Raw genomic sequence first — 20,633 nt, forward strand, 5'->3', positions numbered from 1 at the left:
TGCCAACATTGCATTTGCCTTCCTAATTACTGACTCAAAAAAGTTTAATGCAATCAAACAGAGTCAACATGGTTTTGTGAAAGGGAAATCATGTTTGACAAAGTTCAACTCAGACGGACAACTAAAAGTGAACTCCAGCAGGCAACATTCAAAATGCTCAGGTCATTGTGGTGAGTGTGACAGGTGAAGGATCCGCCTGTGAGAACGCTTGCATGAGACTCCAAAAGGCCCTGCCACACACACACACATACGCATACACATACACACACTTCTCCCTCTAGAATTGCCCGTTGGCCAGCTGTTCCCTCTGCGGTGACAGAGGATGAGGTTGGAGGGGCTCACTAGCAAAGAGGACTTGAAGGGAAAGGACAGCCTCTGAGATTAACCTTAAGAGAATCTTGGACTAGGACTCCCAAGTCCCTTTGCACTCCAGATTTCTGAATTCTCTCACCATTTAGAAAATAGTCTATGCCTCTATTCTTCCTACCAAAGTGCATGACTTCACACTTGCCCACGTTGTATTCCTTCTGCCACTTCTTTGCCCATTCTCCTAACCTGTCTAAATCCTTCTGCAGCCTCCCTGCCTCCTCAATACTACCTGTCTCTCCACCCATCTTTGTATCATCTGCAAACTTAGCCAGGATGCCCCCAGTTCCTTCATCTAGATCATTAATGCATAAAGTGAAAAGTTGTGGTCCCAACACTGACCCCTGCGGAACTCCACTAGTCACTGGCCGCCATCCTGAGAAGGACCCCCTTATCCCGACTCTCTGCCTCCTGCCAGACAGCCAATCTTCTATCCATGCTAGTACCTTGCCTCTGACACCATGGGCTCTTATCTTACTGAGCAGCCTCCTGTGCGGCACCTTGTCAAAGGCTTTCTGGAAGTCCAAGTAGATAACATCCATTGGCTCTCCTTTGTCTAACCTACTCGTTACCTCCTCAAAGAATTCTAACAGATTTGTCAGGCATGACCTCCCCTTGATGAAACCTTGCTGACTTTGCCCTATTTTACCAGCACTTCCAAGTATTCTGAAATCTCATCCTTAATAATGGACTCTAAAATCTTACCAACAAATGAGGTCAGGCTAATCAGCCTATAATTTCCCGCCTTTTGCCTCACTCCCTTCTTAAACAGGGGGGTTACATTAGCGATTTTCCAGTCCTCTGGGACCCTCCCTGACTCCAGTGATTCCTGAAAGATCAACATTAACGCCTCCACTATCTCTTCAGCTATCTCCTTCAGAACTCTGGGGTGTAATCCATCTGGTCCAGGTGATTTATCCACCTTCAGACCTTTCAGTTTTCCTAGCACCTTCTCCTTGGTAATGGCCACCATTTGTAGTGTATTTGGATTTCCAGGAGGCATTCAATAAGATGCCACATAAAAGGTTATTGCACAAGATAAGAGCTCATGGTATTGGGGGTAATGTAGTAGCTTGGATTGAGGATTGGTTAACACACAGAAGACAGAGAGTCAGGATTAATGGGTCTTTTTCAAGTTGGAAAGACGCAACTAGTGGAGTGCCACAAGGATCAGTTCTAGGGCCTCAATTATTTACAATGTATACTCATGACTTGGAGGTGGGGACAGAGAGTAATGTATCCAAATTTGCTGACAATACAAAAATAGGTGGGAGAGCATGTTGTGATGAGGGCATAAGGAATCTGCAAGGGGATATAGACAGGTTAAGTGAGTGGACAAAGACTTGGCAGATGGAGTTTAACGTAGGAAAGTGTGAGGTCTTGCACTTTGGTAGGAAAAATCAAAAGGCAGTCTGTTATTTAAATGGAAGAGGCTCCAAAAAAGTGTAGCTGGCTACCACAGAGGGTTCTTGTGCATGAAACACAAAAAGTTAGCATGCAGGTGCAGCAAGTACTTAAGAAGGCAAATGGAATTTTGGCCTGTATTGCTAATGGGTTGGAGTTTAAAAATAGGGAAGTCTTGTTACAGCTGTACAGGGTGATGGTGAGGCCGCACCTGGAGTACTGTGTACAGTTTCGGTCCCCGTATTTAAGAAAGTATATACTGGCATTGGGGACAGTTCAAAAGAGACTCACTAGGCTGATTCCTGGGATGAAGAGGTTGGCTTATCAAGAACAGCTAAACAGGTTGGGCCTTTATTCATTAGAGTTTAGAAGAATGAGGGGTGATCTTATTGAACTGTACAAGGTTCTGAGGGGGCTCAACAGGGTAGATGTTGAGAAGATGTTCCCACTAGTGGGGGAATCTCAAACTAGGGGAAATAGTTACAGAATAAGGGGACACTCATTTAAAACTGAGATGCGAAGGAATTTCTTCTCTCAGAGAGTAGTGAATGTCTGGAATTCTCTACTTCAGAGAGTTGTGGAGGCTAGTTCACAAAGCATTTAAAGAGGAGGTAGATAGATTTTTAAAATATCGGGGAGTTGAGGGCTATGAGGAGCTGAGGCCTGGAGCAGATTGACCATGATCTTATTGAATGGTGGGGCAGTCTTGAGGGGCCGAATAGCCTACTCCTGCTCCTATTTCTTATGCTTTTATGATAGATTTCTACCTACCAAAGGTATGAAGGAATATATGGCAAAGGCAGAGAGGTATAGAGATATGTCTACAGATCAGCCACAATCTCACTGAATAGTGGAACAGGCCCAAGGGACTAAATAGACTACTCCTGTTCCTAGGTATAAACAGATAATTTGGTCTTAAATAGGGAACATCATTTTGAAATTTCCCAATGACTCTAATGTATGGGCTGTTTGGTAAAATAATATAAATGTCCAGGCTGGTGGAATGGGCAGATTCATTTGCAGAAATCTCAGGTAAAAAAATTTGGATGAATAAAAAAGGGGCATACACTAAAAAGAAAGACACTGAACAACAAACAGAGAGAGATTAGGGCTTCAAATATATAACTCCTAGAGTGCAGATAAATGAAGCCATAAGAAAGCCCAACAGCATTTTGGGTTCACGAGAATGGACTTGACAGTACATGTGAGATGATAAATTTGCATACTCAGCATTGATTAGGTCATATTTAGAGTTTTGGGCAAACTATGGATGCTATTAAAAGACAGAGAGTACATCTTAGAAATTATAGTTATGAGAAGAGGCTTAAAATATTGGGACTATTTCTACTGGAGCAGGTTGAATGGAGATTTTTTCAAGCTACATGGGGTTTCAATAGAGTGAATAGGGAAAGAATATTTCTTCTGGTTGGAGAGTCAGTGACAAGGGATCATCAATTTAACACTGTCACTGAGACAGGTTCGCAGAAATGTCTTGTGCTGAGAGCTGGTGAAGCAAGCAATTATTTGCCACAGGAATATGAGCATTGATTCTTAAGAGAAAATTGGATAAGTATTTGAAGCAGAAAAAGATAGAAGGTTATAGGGAGAGATCAGGACAGATGGGATTAGTTTATTCTCGCAAAGAGCCAGAGACATAGTGGGCTGAATGGCCTTCTCCAACCCTGTTAACTGTGCAGGTCATAGGTGCAAATATTGCACAAAGCATCAGTTCAAAAATTCACTGAATATTTATCATATGGCTTTATCACAACCAATCTTAGCTTCATTCAACTTTGACCTTTCCTAAGTTGTGATTTACTTGCAAAAGAGTTTCAAGGTGGGAGAGATTCAGAAATATTGAATCTCATGCAAAAAGACTGCAGTACAATGCAAGGAATCTTTATTCCAACCAGGAATCCCAGAGCTTCCAGTGAAAGCTGGGAAGTTCCATTGGGTAGACAGTTGAATGACTCACTGCATAGAGCACAAACTGTGTCTGTTGAAAGAGACAGTTAAAATCACAAGGAAGTGGTGTTGATGCCAGGGCTTTCTGAAAACCGTGGGCTTGGATCGTCTGCATCTGATTCATGGGGAGCGGAGGGATGAGAAGGGATTAGTGGAGGAGAAGGTGGGATGAAAGGTGATAGGGGAAGGAAGGGGGATATGGGGGGGGTAGGGGAATAAGTGAGGGAGGGAGAGGTGAGGGAAAGAGAAGAGGGACAGATGGGAGAAAGTGAAGTGAAGGAGAAGGAAAGGGAACATTTTTAAAATGTGGCGAATGTTTTGAGCTAAACAGAAATTGATAGATACTATAAAGTATTATAGCAGCCCAGCTGGTACTGAAGTATCTTGAGAATCTACATGTGCTGCTATGACAAAAGCTGCATTCAACTAACCCAGACTCCGCTTTGAGCAAATCGATCAGGCTTTCGAGCATTTTGAATGATTTGTAAGATAGGGATAATAAAGCACCAACTAGCGGTGCGACAGGTGAGTGTTTGACACCTCGACATTGGAATTCCCGCATTTCCCATAGGAAACATTCCAGTGGAATTTTACAATGGACAAGTAATATATGTACAAAATTGTGTTGATTAATTCTGCAAATTACTTTGTGTATTTCTTTGAATTTCTCCAGTTTATTTCAAGACTAATGGGTGTCAAATTGCAAAGCACAACCAATAGATCAACATCAAATCCGGGATACAAAATGCAGATACGACAGGGGACCTATGTGAATTAGCATGTGTTTGAGAAAAAAGCTCCATAAGGGAGGCCATTCACAAAATAGATTACTGGCCCTTTTTCTAATCTCTTGCCTCCCCTGATTAACGCATCAGGTATTGTTTGCAGAAGCCCCAAAATTCTGGGTGCAAAAAAAGCCCTGGTGTTCCCCGAGCATGTCATGTTGGCTTTGCACTATGCAGCAGTGTTAGCTCGGGGTCCCAGGTGTGTAGTCGGTGCCAGAACCACATTGTGTCACCCGACCAAAGCATTTAGCTGCTGCTCTGCTGCAAGTTAGCTGCAAGCAAAAAGATTCAACAGAGCCAACAGAAGTCCTAGACTTCCCTTTAACAACAGCTTCCACGACTCTACAAAAGTACGAAAGCAAGAAATTCCAAATGAATGAGTGCAGAGTTTTCGAACTAGCAGTAAATGTGTTATAAATCCTATCCAGTCAGTCAAAGCAAATATTAGTTTGGCCTTTGTCCATTACCTCCTAGCATTGGGTTTTTTTCATTGAGAAATACAAGGGACTAGTCTGTGGTAACGGTATCCTCATGTAGAAAGTGCAAAAGGTCTGGATATGGTAAAGCTGAGGATTAGAGGGAACTCTCAAGTATAATTCAAACCCTAATCCGATGTTCCCACCCCCAATGAGGATGCATTATTTTCTATTTCATTCCGACACTCAATAGGAGTTTGTAATTACTGCTAATTTCATTTGTGTTCCATATGGGGTAATTCCTATATGCTTTTAAAATGCTGATGGATTGCTCATTTCTCATACAAAGGGAGGAATGCATGACAAAAATCAAATTTCCCTCAAGGAATGAAAAGGGATTCAAGACAACAACACTTGGTGTAGGCTTAAATCCCAGTGTCTAGAAGTGGCTGTGAGAGGTTTGAAACTCCTCCTGAACCATCACTACTGCTAGCCACTTGCCATGGAGACAGAAAACTTCCAATCTGATCGGGACCTGCCTTTCCTGATTGGTAATGCTCAAAGCACCAAGGCAGGTCATGGGTTCATTCCTGAGACTTGAGCACATAATCTAGGTTGACACTTCAATGTAGTATAAAGTAAGTGCTGCATGTCAGAGATGGGCTTGTAAAGTTTTCTTGGCCAATAACCACCCCTCAACCAACACATTGCCGAAAATACATTATTTTGGTCATTTATCTCAATGCTGTTTCTGACATCTTGCTGCATGAAAACAGGCTGCTGTGTTTAGCTAACTTTCAAATATGAAGTACTTTGTTCATCATGAAGCTCTTTCAGACCGCTTGAGGATGTGAAAAACAGAATTTAAATAGAAATGAAATTTTCGCTTTTAAATCAGTAGTTACCTGGATCTCTGGTCTGGCAACCAACAGCAAAATATTCCTGCTTTCCTCACTGGAGAGTAACGCCACTGCTTCCTCCCGGTCTTGGACATCCTTGCCATTTATCTGCAAGGAGGATTAGATCAAAACAAAAAGCATAACATTTATTTTCACAGAGTCAACACTGAACATTGTAAAATGCAAATTACAGCTCATCTGTGTTAAGAATTGACATGGCTTTTCACACAAAAGACTCCACTTTGTGATCACAGCAGTAAGTGCCGTCACTCAATTAAGTGCTTACTGCACAAGTTGTTATCGATTGGTGAAGGTAGCTGGACATCAGAGGAAGCCGTAATGTTCATAAATGTCCAACATGTGCCCCAGCGACATACATCCAGCAACACAATTAACTGGCAGATGACAGGTGACGTTCATCTTTTTCCCTTCAGAGTAATGGAATTGTCAGTCAGAGATAATAGTGCTGGAACTGGAATCAGTCAACCTCCTCCACACTTATGGGGGATCTAATTAGAAAGAATGCAGCATTAGCTCACAACATGAGGCGGTGTTGCATTGCTTACAGGCCCAGTGCTGATTTCCCTTTCATTGAAACACTTCAGACCGATGTGAAACTTGGGACTGAATTTAAAATGTCCTCCTCTGGGCTGTGACAGATAAACATGGTGCGGACAAAGTTGTTAATGTCTGCAGGTGATTATGCAGAGGAAGAAACAGGCTGTAAATAAATATTTGAAAAGCAGGAACCTTTTGAAAGAACCTTTGAAATTCCAAATCAAAGAAAAAGGCTTCAAGTGAATTCTAAAGTTACGGCATTTTGGAGTGCCAGTGAGAACAGAAACAATTTGAATATAGTTGTAGCGTACGGCACATCCAGTTTAATGTCCTGTTTACCCCACCAGAATAGGTAACTGACTGACCCCCATTCCCCCACCTGCCATAGGAAAGAAACCTCATGATACTCTACCATTTCCATTAATGTCAGATGCAAGTATTGTCAAACCCCTGCCACAGTCAATGAATGAGCATGTCCCACATTCAAAAAATTCTATTAAGGATCATTGTTCCATACTTGAAACTCATACTGCTACCAATTATACCATCTCCCAATTTCCCCAATACACAATGCTGTACATCACCAAGAATTGGGAGATTTTCACCGATCAAAGTCACATTTGTGATTTGATCCTCAATTGTAAAATTACAAAAATACTGATGTCTGTGAACTTCACATTATCCCTTTCGTTGTACAGATTTTTATTTTAAAATGCACGTTGAGCCAACTGCATTATATTTTTTAGTATATGTTCATGCACAGATCTCATGAATTTTAGCTTACTGATGTGCTTTGTATCAAACAGACTAAATATCAATGACAAAGCTTCCAGCAATTTAAAGCAGTCTTTGAATCTCCAGCAAATCTGGCTGCACATCACATGGTTGGCACTTGTCTGAGTCTTCATTCGCATCCAATTTCCCTCAGACTGGTGGTCTAGCTGTGTCACTGCCTTATAACTAATACTCTTCACATTTAATCAACAGGAAACAACTGCTGTACTTACCCTGCAGAAAAGAAAGCTATAGTCTCACTATGTGCTTTGCAAGTCACAGAACCTCTATTTCTTTGCCAGATCAAGTATTGCATGTAAATTGCATGCAACCTACAACTTATGGAACTAGTAAAGAAAAAATATTCCTTTCATAAAACTATGTTTATTTGTATTTTTTTCACTCTTAACATTTCCAGTCACTGAGTTACAAAATGAGTAGCCACAGAATTGCCAGGGTAGCCTCCCTCTAATGATTTACAGAGACAATAACAAACCATAGTCAAACACTATACCAACTATCCTTTAATGCCCAAGCTCAGGAGTATTTGCTACTACACCAACATGATGTTTTACACATTAATGCTTGTCAAACCTCTGAGTGAGATTACCCAATCTTATCTGATCAACAAACACAACTGCAATCAGCAAAGAAAGCAAATGGTTATCCTATTAGCACAGACTGAAGTCAAACTCAGATCTGTCTTCCCAATGAGAATGGTTGAATTCACTCAGATATAAAGACATTTGCAGGATGTGCAACTCGAACAAAAGCCTAAAGAATTGGTCAACAATCTAGTAGATTAAAATAAAAACATGTCATCCTGGTTTTAAAAAAACATGCCATTACAAGTTTAGGACTTCCATAAGAACCTGCCCAATGTCATGGTTTCAAATCTCGTACAGTCACTGTGTAAACGAAAATCCAGCAAAATGGACAACAGCAACTCACATTTATAAAGTACCTTTGATGCAGTGAAACATCCCAAAACACTTGACAGGAGCTTTATCAAATAAAATTTGACACTGAGCCACAGGAAGAGACATTAGGACAGGGGACTAATTCATCCAAGATTATGTTTTTAAGAAGCATCTTAAAGGAAGAAAGATAAAGAGATTTATGAAGGGGATTTCAGAGCTTAAGGCTTAAGCAGTTGAAGGCATGGCTGCCAATGATGGACTGATTAAAAGTGTGGTAATACAAAGGCCAAAATTGGAAGAGATCTCTGAAGATTGTAGGGCCGAAGGTGGTTTCAAACATGGGGGATGGGGGCAGGGTGGGGAGGTAGGGGAGTGGGGGGAGGGGAAGTTAGGGTGGTGGATGGAGGTGGTGACAAAAATGAGAATTTCAAAAATCGAGCCATTGCCAGAATGAGATCCTGTCAAAGTCAGCAAGCCCAGGGGTGATGGGCGAATAGGATTTGGTGCAACCTCAGGTACAGACAGCAGACTAGTTTTAAAGAGGCTGGAAGGAGTCACACTTGCCCAATTGCCAGTATCAATAACAACTTCATTTAAATGCCTGAGAAAAGCCACTTGGAATCGACCGGCTGGCAGATAAACGTTGTCTTGCCACAGATGACCGGATCTACTAAGACTCCATTGTCAAGCTAGCAAAATTCAAAATTTCAGACACATTCTGAACTTATCACACCAGGCTCCAAAAATACTCTTCAGCTTGGCAAAGTCTTTCATATAACCCACCAGCCCTCCACCAGAACAACTGGTAGTGGTAGAAATGTTAACAGCTGGTCAATTCAAATGAAGCAGCAGCTCCCATAGCCAAATTACAATTATTTGCAATACTGGGAAGCCATTAGAGATTTTGCAGGAACATTAGGAACTCAAGTAGGGCTACTCAGCCCTCAAAGAAATTCTGCCATTTAGTTAGATCTTGGCTGATCTGTACATCAAGTCGATTTAGCCTCCTTTGATCCATGTTCCTCACAAGTTATTTTTAAGAAATCAATCTCAGTCTTTATTCTCTGGCATCCACAACTTTTTCCTTTGGAACTCAAGTGGGGAGATCCAGGTCTCCATTACTGTTTGTGTGAAAAATTGTTCCCTGATTCCTTAATGTCTTATGCCCCTTTGTTCTGGATTCCCACACCAGAGGGAAAAGCTTCTCTGGTATCTATCCTATCAAAGCCTTTTATTGTTTTAAATGCCTAGCTTGATCACTTCTCAATCTTCTAAACTCAAAGGAATAAAATCCAAGTTCACAGAATCATACAGCAGGAGGCACTCAGTGCATTGTGCCTCTACTAGGTCTTTGGAAGAGCTACTCATTTAGCCACACTCCCTGCAGTCCAACAAGCTTTTCATTTTCAAATATAAATCAAATTCACTTCTGAAAATTACTATTGAATCTACTTCAAAGCAGAGCATTCCAGATCATAATTTTTTTGACAGTTACCATAATGTATCTTCAGGTTACCAACCCCACTGCCAGTGGAAACAGTTTTTCTCCATTGACTCTATCGAAACCCTTCAAACTTTTGAACACCTTTATTCAATCTTCCTTTAACCTTCTCTGCTCTAAAGGGGGACATTCACAGCTTCTCTCATCTCTCTACAGAACTGAAATCCCTCATCCCTGGTTATCATTCTAGTAAAACTGCTCTGGACTCTCTCTAAGGTCTGATATCCTTCTGAAAGTGTGGAGCCAAGAAAGGGAAACAATACTCTAGCTGAGGCCTTACCAGCGATTTATAACCTTTTAGCAGAAATTTCTAGCTTCTGGTACTCTTATGCATCTACTTATAGAGCACAGGATCCCACATGAATTCTTAACATCTTATCAACTTGTCCTACCAGCTTCAGGCGATTGTGTACATGAACCCAAGGTTCTCTGTCCCTGCACTCCCTTTAAAATTGTACCATTTTGTAAATTATAAACTTTTCCTCAGCCCAGCCATCTTCAGCTGCTCCATCATAAGGTCAGAAGTGGGGGTGTTCGCTGATGATTACACAATGTTTTTCAGCACCATTCATGACTCCTCAGGGACTGAAACAGTCCACTTCCAAATGCTGCAAGACCTGGCAAGTAACATTCACACCACACAAGTGCGAGGCAATGACCATTTCCAACAAGAGAGAATCTAACCATCGCCCCTTGACCTTCAATGGCATTACCATCATCGAGTATCCCAGTACTAACATCCTGGGGGTTAAAGTTGACCAGAAACTGAACTGGATTAGCCATATAAATACCGTGGCTACGAGAATAGGTCAGAGGCTAGGAATCCTGCGGCAACTCACCTCCTGACTCCCCAGAGCTGTCCACCATCTACAAGGTACAAGTCAAGAGTGTGAAGGAATACTCTCTACTTGCCTAGATGAATCCAGCTCCAACAACACTCAAGAAGTTTGACACCATCCAGGACAAAGCAGTCCGCTTGATTTGCACCCCATCCACAAACATTAACTCCCTCCACCAACACACGCTTCAGCTTTAAAGAAGGGTCACATGGACTCGAAACATTAACTCTGTTTCTCTCTCCATAGATGCTGCCAGACCTGCAGGGTTTTTCCAGCATTTTCTGTTTTTGTTTCAGATTTCCAGCATCTGCAGTATTTTGCTTTTATATTATTGTACCATCCACAAGACACATTACAGGAGCTCACCAAGGCTCCTTGGACAGCACCTTCCAAACCCACAGCCGCTACCATCTAGAAGGACAAGGGCAGCAGATATATGGGAATACCATCACCTGGAAGTTCCCCTCCAAGCAACACACCATCCTGACTTGGAAATATATCACCGTTCCTTCACTGTCACTGGGTCAAACTCCCTCCCTAACAGCGCTGTGGATGTACCTACACCACATGGACTGCAGCGGTTCAAGAAGGCAGCTCACCACCACCTTCTCAAGGGCAATTAGGGATGGGCAATAAGCATTGGCCTAGCCAGTGATGCCCAAATCCCATGAATGAATTAAAAAAAATTCCACTTCCTTCCTTCCAAAATGCATCAATTCACATTTTCAACATAAAATTTCATCTGCCGTGTGATACTTTACCAGTCTACCTACGTCCTCCTAAAGTCTGCGGCTATTCTCCTCATTGTTTCCTACATTTTGAGCTTTGTCACCTGAAAAATTTTTAAATTATGCTCGTCAAGTTCATTAACATAAATCAAAATGAGCCGTGGTCCTAATATTCCACCCCCTGGGAGATGCTGTGTGCTTCCCTCCAGCTTGGAACATCGGGGGCGGGATTCTCCGGCCCGCCCACTGCCTGGATCGTCTCGGCTCCACCGAAAGCTGGGCCACCAATTCTCCGGCAGGGGGTCCCGCCCGTGACAGGGCTGGAAAATCCCCTGGCCCTAGCTGAGTTTTGACGTCCATTGCAGAGATAAAATGGGCTATGAGCAAACTGAAAGAAACTGAAATTAATCAGCATGCTTTATGAAATATGGACTTTCTCCTTTGTACAAGTGTAAAGGCACCGCTCACAATTTCACACTGGCCTGCGAGCAAGGGGTCATGTAGAAGAACGAACGCCCAATGGGTTTCACTGTAAAAAAGCAGCTATTTTTTCGACAATGTCTTTTATTTTCAAAATCTCGTTTTTGGTGCATGTCCACGCTTCTGCATGGAGAATGCTATTTGACAGGGTCCAGCCTGATTGTTGCTATGGCGATAACAGTCTGTGTAGCTGGTCCAGACGTGGTATGGCACCAGCTGTGGGGCTGCTTTCATCACATGAAACTGGTAGACAGCCCGGCGGAATAAAACCTGCTATCGGCTTATCTCCCAGGTGCAGCTTCGGATTTAGCTGTACATCTGAGGCTTGACCCTCAAAGCTCGCCACCTGCTTGACTTTTTTTTTTGTGCGTGTTGCTCATGTTGCCTTAAGCCTCCTGCTTCGGTTTCAGCCAGAGGGGGAGCGACATCAGTCAAACAAACGTTTTGAGCTTACCTGAACGATCCGATCCCCCTCTCTGATACGCCCATCTTTGGCGGCAATGCTATTCGGGTCAACCTGCAGAAAATAAAAAGGTTCAAGGTCAGGCGAATGAGGAAAGCATTAATGAAATGATTAAATTATTACCCCTTTCACAGTAAAGGATGGCGGGAGAATGGAGTTGTTGTGCAGATCAGCCTTAATCTAATCGAATGGCAGAGCAGGTCCAAGTAGCTGAATGGCTGACTCCTGCTCCTATGTCCCTACAATCCATGACCCTGTGCACTTCAATGCGATTTTACAGAACCCATGTTCCATCTTGTATCACACGCAGTAAGCTCGCTCCCCTTAGGATCTATACTTTGTGTGTGAATTTCTAACCCATACATTTTAACCAGTGCTCAATGTCAGGTACAGGAACTGTAAAACCGGTTGTGGAACATAGTGCAATTGGGACTCTGAAGGTGACTGATGTCCCCACTGGCTCCAGAGGAGGCTACAGATAAAGTGGAAGTCAATGGTGTAGGGAAATACAGCGAGACATCCAGGATCTGTCTATGAGTAGCAAATGTGGAGTGATAACTGGGCTCATTGAGCTCTCAGTCAGCCAGGCTGCACAGAGCAACTCCTAGGCACGCACTGTGTTTATGACACTCGCTCACAAGTTGGCCTTACATGAGGAGCATTGACTAGCATCACCTTAAACGATATCGTGCTCTGTATCAAAATGATCAGAATTATCAGCAGAATTCATCTACAGGCATACATAAGAAGAGAAGAGGCGTCTGGTGGGGGCAGAAACTGACAGAATTTTCAGACGGCTCCATAAGGAAGACAGGCTGAGTCGCTGGTGCATAAGGGCCAGTGGCCAACTGAAAGGTGGCATTGCTGGAGGTCTTTGAGTAGGACACTTAGATGTCCTGGACCCCTCTTGGCTAACAAACATTGTTTAGCACACAGGAATCTAAGATTGAGGGGAGGGGCAGGAAGCACGAGAGGAGAGAGACAGAGAACTGGCACAGAATGTGATGGGCCAAATCGCCTCCTCCTGTGCTGTAGCCATTCTACGAATTTATATCACTTAAAAATAGGAGCCTTGAAATAATGCACCTGCCCGGTGGCCTGAATATCTTGATTGTGATGACCAATTTCAGGGGGGGGGGGGGGGGGGGGGGGGGGGGTCTGACTCTGCATTGTTACACACCCTTGGCTAACCAAAACTTGACAGCCACCTGTGTCCCTCTTTACCATCTTTACATTTTGTGTCTAAATTCTCCTGGACCTGCGCAAAATCATCTTAATGCAAACACTGGTGTCTTGTGGGTATACACAGTCAGAACAGGAGCAGGTTTTCCTCTAAAACCTCCAGCTTCCCGAGCTGATCAAGTCTCATTGAGCGATAGCAGAGATTTTTTGGGCAGGTGCAAGGCAGAAGAGCTTTATCCTAGTAACCGGTCAGAAAGATGCTCCTAAGTGACACAGAGAGATAGAGATAGAGATGGGCCCAAGCCCCAAAAGTATCACTTAAACTAATAACTAAAATAACAGCATTTAATGCCCAGGGCTAGAGATCGATAAAATATTTGTACTCTGAAAGGACTGAAGTTTAAATCTGCAGCACTCCCCAACAGCGTGTGCTGCTCACTCGCTACTCTGTCAATGCTGACCAGTGACAGGAGCTTATCCAGTTCATGTAAAATTATACATCAGCACAATTTAGGGAAAATCACAATTTTCATACGACTTGATTATCTGTCAGATGCACTTGGGATAAACAGCAAATAAGGAGTTTTAAGAAAGGGGCCGACATTTAGATGTTCAGATGAGGCAGTGACTATCATGATTCATGGGCGCTCTCATCTGATACCAGTTCTTGATATTGTGTGTTGCAGAATTTGGGATGCAAATTATAATCCATCAGAGTCACCACTGTGCAGGGTTGAGTGATGACCCTGCCACTAAGGGCCACTCCTATCTGTCACCTTTGGCACGATCACTATCTCCAGCTATTCATTTCTCTCATTTTACTTTTGGATTCCTGTTTAAATGGGCAATATCTGTGTAATGTTCCCTTTTTGTTTCTCATTTGTGACAGGCTTTTGATATATTATTGCCGTACGCTCCTCACAATTTTCTTTTTTTAAACAATTGGAATCTTTGAATCATTTTAATCGGCATTATCAATGCCTCTTCCTTTGGGATGTCTGTAAATACATCTCCAGTCTGCTCAGATATATTCTAGGCTCTCAGTCTGCACAATCTCAGTGAAATAAATACTGTAAGTTCAGCATTAGAGCCTACATTAAAATAAATTAGACTGCTGTATTAACACAACACCACTTCCAAATGAGACAAGCGATATCATTCTGCTAACCAAGTTTCTCTTTGTCTTTTTAAAAAATTGTTAGCGGCCATTTCAATACTTAATTTAGCTTAAATTCTTCAATTATCTCCCCCAACTAAACACCCTGGGCATTAAGCTGGAAGATCAAAACTTGGCAGCATCTACACCAAGCAGGGGACCCCCTCACCCAGGGTCAGTGCCAGGCAGCGGGACCCCTCACCCAGGGTCAGTGCCAGGCAGTGGGACCCCCTCACCCAGGGTCAGTGCCAGGCAGTGGGACCCCCTCACCCAGGGTCAGTGCCAGGCAGCGCGACCCCCCACCCAGGGTCAGCACCAGGCAGCAGGACCCCCTCACCCAGGGTCAGTGCCAGGCAGCGGGACCCCTCACCCAGGGTCAGTGCCAGGCAGCGCGACCCCCCCACCCAGGGTCAGCACCAGGCAGCAGGACCCCCTCACCCAGGGTCAGTGCCAGGCAGCGGGACCCCCTCTGCCAGGGTCAGTGCCAGGCAGCGGGACCCCCTCACCCAGGGTCAGTGCCAGGCAGCGGGACCCCCTCACCCAGGGTCAGTGCCAGGCAGCGCGACCCCCCACCCAGGGTCAGTGCCAGGCAGCGGGACCCCCTCACCCAGGGTCAGTGCCAGGCAGCGCGACCCCCCACCCAGGGTCAGTGCCAGGCAGCGCGACCCCCTCTGCCAGGGTCAGTGCCAGGCAGCGGGACCCCCTCTGCCAGGGTCAGTGCCAGGCAGCGGGACCCCCTCTGCCAGGGTCAGTGCCAGGCAGCGCGACCCCCCACCCAGGGTCAGTGCCAGGCAGTGGGACTCCTCACCCAGGGTCAGCACCGGGCAGCAGAACCCCCACCCAGGGTCAGCACCAGGCAGCGTGACCCCCCACCCAGGGTCAGTGCCAGGCAGCGGGACCCCTCACCCAGGGTCAGCACCAGACAAGCGTTTCTCTGTCAGGTTACTGCCCAGGTGCCAATGTGTAAAATGATATCCATTAATTTCAGAATCGTTTATATTTCTAGGCTTTTCTCTCTCCCACTGTCCATTTTCGTGGTCCAAGGGACCTTTATAGGTGAGCTTTTTACTCCAAATAGAGGATGATTTTTCGCCCACTTTAAGGATCGACTGGATTAACTTGTGATGTTTTCTTTGTATCAAAACACAATGTGGTTGTCAAACAAGTAAACCCAAAGCTGCCCCACGAACCTAATGGAGTCTGGATGAGTATACCTACCCACAGCAACAAAGGTGTTAACTGCATTTGTTCCCTTGATACATAAAGGGTTAACAATAGGACCACAGACCCACATTTAGAATCATAGAAATTATAGCACAGAAGATGGCCATTTGGTTCATGAGATACATACCATTGTTAGCTTTCCAACTGTATCCAGCTCCATCCTCACCACCATATCCTTTTATACACTCCATTTTCTAATTCCATTCCCCTTTAAATGCCTCTGAAGCAGTCATCTTAAGTAAAATAAATCTTGGCACAGATGTATAGCTGCAGTCAGGGTGCAGTTGATTAAAACAAGAAACAAGCTGAACTGAACAGCGCTCCTGAATTATCTACATCTGTGCCTCAGGAATAAGCTGCTGGAGCTGGAAGATTTGAGCAGAGCAGGCACAGTCAGCATGGAATCAACTACGGATCTCCCGCATTTCTTGTTACCTGATGAACCATAGCCAGCACCCTCCCCATAACTTCTTCCCATAAAGTGCCTTTATTAGAAATGGCAAAGAGTACATCACAGAGATGGATTGTCAAAATTATGGGCCACCACAATGTACACATTTTAATTATTAATGCTGCATTCAACAGTGAATGCTCTTGATTGTGTTGAAGTGTAACACTTTCTAGATATAGACAATCTTGTCACTTCCCCGCCCCCCCCCCCCCCCCCACACACAATCACTCTTTCAATTAGGGCTCTGAATCTGGGGCCTGGACTGTTTGATGAAAGCTTTGTGTAAAAGCAGAGCGTGTGTGTGTAGCTAGCTCAATTTTTGCCACTTAATTTTTTTCTTTGCTCTGACAATGTTCGGTAATTAACATCTACCATTAAAGCATTTGCTTAAAATAAACAGGCTGTAATAATCATATCACCCGGGCAATGCAATTTACCACAGCAATTAGGAGTGACACCGCTTGGCGTGGCGCCAACCCTCAACACTCAGGTCCATTACAGGCCGTCGCTTGCTCACTTCCTTCCACAGCAACTTACCTCGCTGACATAGATCCCGCTATCATCCTCATCATCATCTGTTCTGTAGCAGACAGTCAGGCCCAGCTTCTCCTGGCTGCTGATGCGGCACAGTTCAACCTCCTGAAAGAAAACACACAGCACCAAGCCGTGAGTTAAGCTTCTTTGTTTCCCTCCTGGTCTTACACTGTGCCATAACTCGTTTCGCCTGTTTCCAAAGCACTGCATATTTCAGTCTCCAAAGGCACCTTTCTTTCCCCAGCAAATGCATATTCAGCTCGGCTGACAAATGAAAAAAATAAATCAGACTCCATATCGCATGCAATCATTGCAAACATTTTAATACGAAATCCTTCATGTCATATATAGTTGATGTTTGTAATAGCTGGTGCTAACTGGTTCCAGTGATGTGCCTTTATTTGAGAGTGACATGTTTATGATAGGTTTACCGAGAGAGATGTAAAATATTCGTTCAGCTTGAGACAGGAGGTCCGATTTAACACACAACAGTACCTTTACACAGTCGTAAAGTTATATCAATGTCTTAAAACTGGAAAAGTTTAAGCTTCCTCTCTAAACTTATGCCACTGAATGTATAGTCAGACAGAACATCGGACATGTGCCCTAAATGATATCAAATTACGCAAGTGAATGTGAAGATGCCTGAAGAGTAGAAAGCAGTGCCTAAGGTGGTCCTAAGTAAAGTGACAGAAAAGGGCAGCAAGAAGTGAAGGTTATGGAAGGAGATCTACCCAATCTATATTTACAAGGTGATGGAACAGATTCACCCGGCCACCTGCATCTCGTTCAAGGCAATGAGCATCATGAACTCCTCTGTGATATATTTCCAAGAGGGTCAGAGGTGAAGCTGCTCGCCTCCCCATCCCACTCCTTACAGCAAGTGCTCAACTATCAGTTCCCGGGGCATCCAGACTGCTGTGTATCTGCTGCTGCCCAGGGAAGGTTGACAAAGGCTGTGACCAAGTCCTCTAGCTCAAAGTATGCATGGGAAAAAGGGGGAAAAGAAGAATAAGGTTCCTTGCAGTTCTCGAACCATTTTCTCCTGCAAGCATCGATCTGCGTGTGTTTGCCTTGACAATGAGTGTTAGCAAGCCATTCTGTCACAGGAATCATCGCAGCTAAACCCAGTGCTGTCTTTATCCTCGAAGGAGGCACTGAATAGCAATTAAAGGCAGGAACCCAGGTTGATTTCATCCCTCTTTCTGGGTGTAACTGCCTCTATTATACAACAAGCCTTTAATATGCACTTATTTGCATTTGGATTGACAGAGAATAAGCTGGGGTTTGTTAGTCCACATGTTCCATCAAACAGATTCTAATCGGAAACATACTTATTGGAAAGCATAAGGGTATTCTTTAAAAATCTCCTATTCTTTCTCTTCCCAGAAGCTGATGGGGAGGTACGTTTCTTCTGAACATAACGCCCAAAAATTCTTCATGGGGCAACTATCAGTGGATTCTACCAATATTTCATAGTGCACTTACATGGATGAGTGCAGCTCCAACAATATTCAAGAAGACACTATCCAGGACAAGGCAGCTTGTTGATTGGCACCCCATCCACAAACATTCACCCCCACCAAAAACAATGCACAGTGGCAACTGTGTGTACCATTTACAAGACGCACTGCAGCAACTCACCAAGGCTCCTTCTACAGCACCTTCCAAACCTATGACCTCAATCACTTAGAAGGATGAGTGCAGCAGATGCTTGGGAACACCACCTTTTGCAAGCTCCCCTCCAAGCCACACATCATCCTGACCTGGAACTATATTGCTGTTCCTTCACTGTTGCTGAGTCAAAGTCCTAAACTCCTTAGCAGCGCTGTGGGTGTTCCCATATCCCACGGACTAGTGATTCAAGGCAGCGGCTCACCACCACCTTCTCAAGGGCAATTAGGGATGGGCAATAAATGCTGGCCTCACCCATATCCTGTGAAAGAATTAAATAAAACAAAAACTTATTCTGCTGTATCTCCGTGTACAAGAATGTAGAGCCCAACTTGTGTGTTTTGTGTGGAAATGTTTCACTTTAGTGACCCACATCATGCAATGAAGAATAGGAATGGTTAAGAGTTAAAGAGACAGGGAAAAGCAGAATCAAAGAGAGAGTGGGAAAGAGAAAAGCAGCTGGAGAAACAAAGCAGAAGGAAAACAAATTAAGCTGGAGATTAAAAACAGAAATGGAAACAGCAAAACTCACAATTACTAAATCAAAGAGTTCCTTTTGACATTCCCAATGGCATAGATTAACCAACCCTGACAACATGGAATCCAACAATTACAGAAAATATTATATAGAAAGGGCATTGTCATGTGGGAAAATGGATTGAAGTAAAAATTATTAAAAATAATGAAATGGAATAGCTCCCTTTACAATCCTGCGACATCCATAATTATTGTTCAGTTGCCATTTTATTGCAATTTTCTTCTCCTCAACTTTAAGCCAAGGTATTTTACCAAATAAATGACTGTATTACCTCACGTTCTTGACCCCCCTGCTGGAGACATAATGCAAACACAGCCCATCTTCTTAAACATTGCAGTCAGCATCGGGAACCCCAGGCAATCAACAGATAGCAGGAGAGGTGGCTGAGGTGAGCCACTAGCGCAAAGAACATTTGCAAGACAAGTAATCGTTCATGTCAGTAGACACCCCATTATATTCCAGGCCTCTGGCAGTGTATAGAATAAACAGGAACTTTTGAGTGATGTAATGGAGATTTCTCAAGCAGTTTCACACACAAGCTCTCCTGCTCTGCTCTCCATCAGTTCAGTACACGGCACTTTATTTTTGATAATGCGTAATCTATCAGAGAACAAAAATGGAGCTGAACTATAAACTACATTGCAATAGAAATTTGTATTCAATTGAACTAGCCTAAACTATTTTTGAGATTAATATCTTAGCCACTCTGACACCTTGTGACCAGTCCTATGCAGGTTGTATTATACATAGAATCCCAGAATGGTTACAACATGGAAGGAGGCCAGTTGACCCACCAGGTCTGTGCTGACTGTCTGTAAGAGCAACTCAGTTGTCCCACTCACCCACTTTTTCCCCATAGCCCCCCAAATCTTTTCAGTTGCTTATCCAATTCTCTTTTGGAAACCACAATTCAATCTGCTTCCACCATACTCTCAGGCAGTGCATTCCAGATCCTAACCACTCGCTGAGTAAAAATGTTCTTTCTTCACGCTGTCTCTTCCTGTTGGCAGAAGTTTATTTCTCCTTCCCCACAAAGAAAGGTGTTGGAAATTTAAACAAAGCAGACTTTTCATTGCACAGTGTGGTACTTGGCCACACGCATGACAACCAGTCTGTACTAAGCTCACAGATCTTAGCTTGGGGTTGGTTAGTGAGAAGAGGGGCAGGATTGTGGGATGTTGCAACTGGCCTCAGAATTCCTGCTCTGGGGGGAATGATGATTCTTACTTGTTCATCCAGTGACCTCTGCTGGAGAGATAAGTTTGGAGTGGCTGAAAGGACATTTCAGATGTGCTTTCTGCCACTAGCTTGAATCAATAGTTTTCCTCCTCTCTTTGTGTCATCAATGGTGAATCATACCAAGGTGCAGCTACACAGGAAACTTCCTCTCCACATCCACCCTGTCAAGACCCCTCAGGTGCAGCTACAGAGACATAAAACCCTTTCAGTGCCTTGCCCACGTGGTCCATTTCTCACATGTTAGTCTCTTTGCTGCGTGCTTGTTGTGTTTGTACACAGGTGTGCATGTGTGTGTTAGTTTGGTACATCTTCAGATTCAATCATGCCTTGTATCCACTGGAGTGTAGAAGAGCGAGAGACAACTTGATTGAGACATACAAGATCCTGAGGGGTCTTGACAGGGTGGGTGTGGAGAGGAAGTTTCCTCTTGTGGGAGAATCTAGAACTAGGGGTCACTGTTTGAAAATAAGGGGATGCTCATTTAAGACATGACAGATTATTTCTCTCAGAGGGTCGAAAGGTGGTGGAAGCAGAGTC

At 43.8% G+C, this 20,633-nt stretch overlaps 1 protein-coding gene across 1 annotated transcript in view; it reads right to left on the reverse strand.

The window, feature by feature from the left end:
* The window catches only part of pdzrn4 (PDZ domain containing ring finger 4), a 472,024-nt gene that overhangs the window by 15,244 nt on the left and 436,147 nt on the right, over positions 1–20,633 (reverse strand). The window contains exons 6-8 of the mRNA XM_041216213.1: positions 16,649–16,750; positions 12,090–12,152; positions 5,842–5,943 (exon numbers count right to left, since the gene is read on the reverse strand). Of these exons, the coding sequence (XP_041072147.1) occupies positions 5,842–5,943; positions 12,090–12,152; positions 16,649–16,750 (267 nt within the window). The remainder of the gene's footprint in view (positions 1–5,841; positions 5,944–12,089; positions 12,153–16,648; positions 16,751–20,633) is intronic.

The sequence above is a fragment of the Carcharodon carcharias genome, chromosome 21 (assembly GCF_017639515.1).
Source record: "Carcharodon carcharias isolate sCarCar2 chromosome 21, sCarCar2.pri, whole genome shotgun sequence".
Taxonomy (NCBI): Eukaryota; Metazoa; Chordata; class Chondrichthyes; order Lamniformes; family Lamnidae; genus Carcharodon; species Carcharodon carcharias.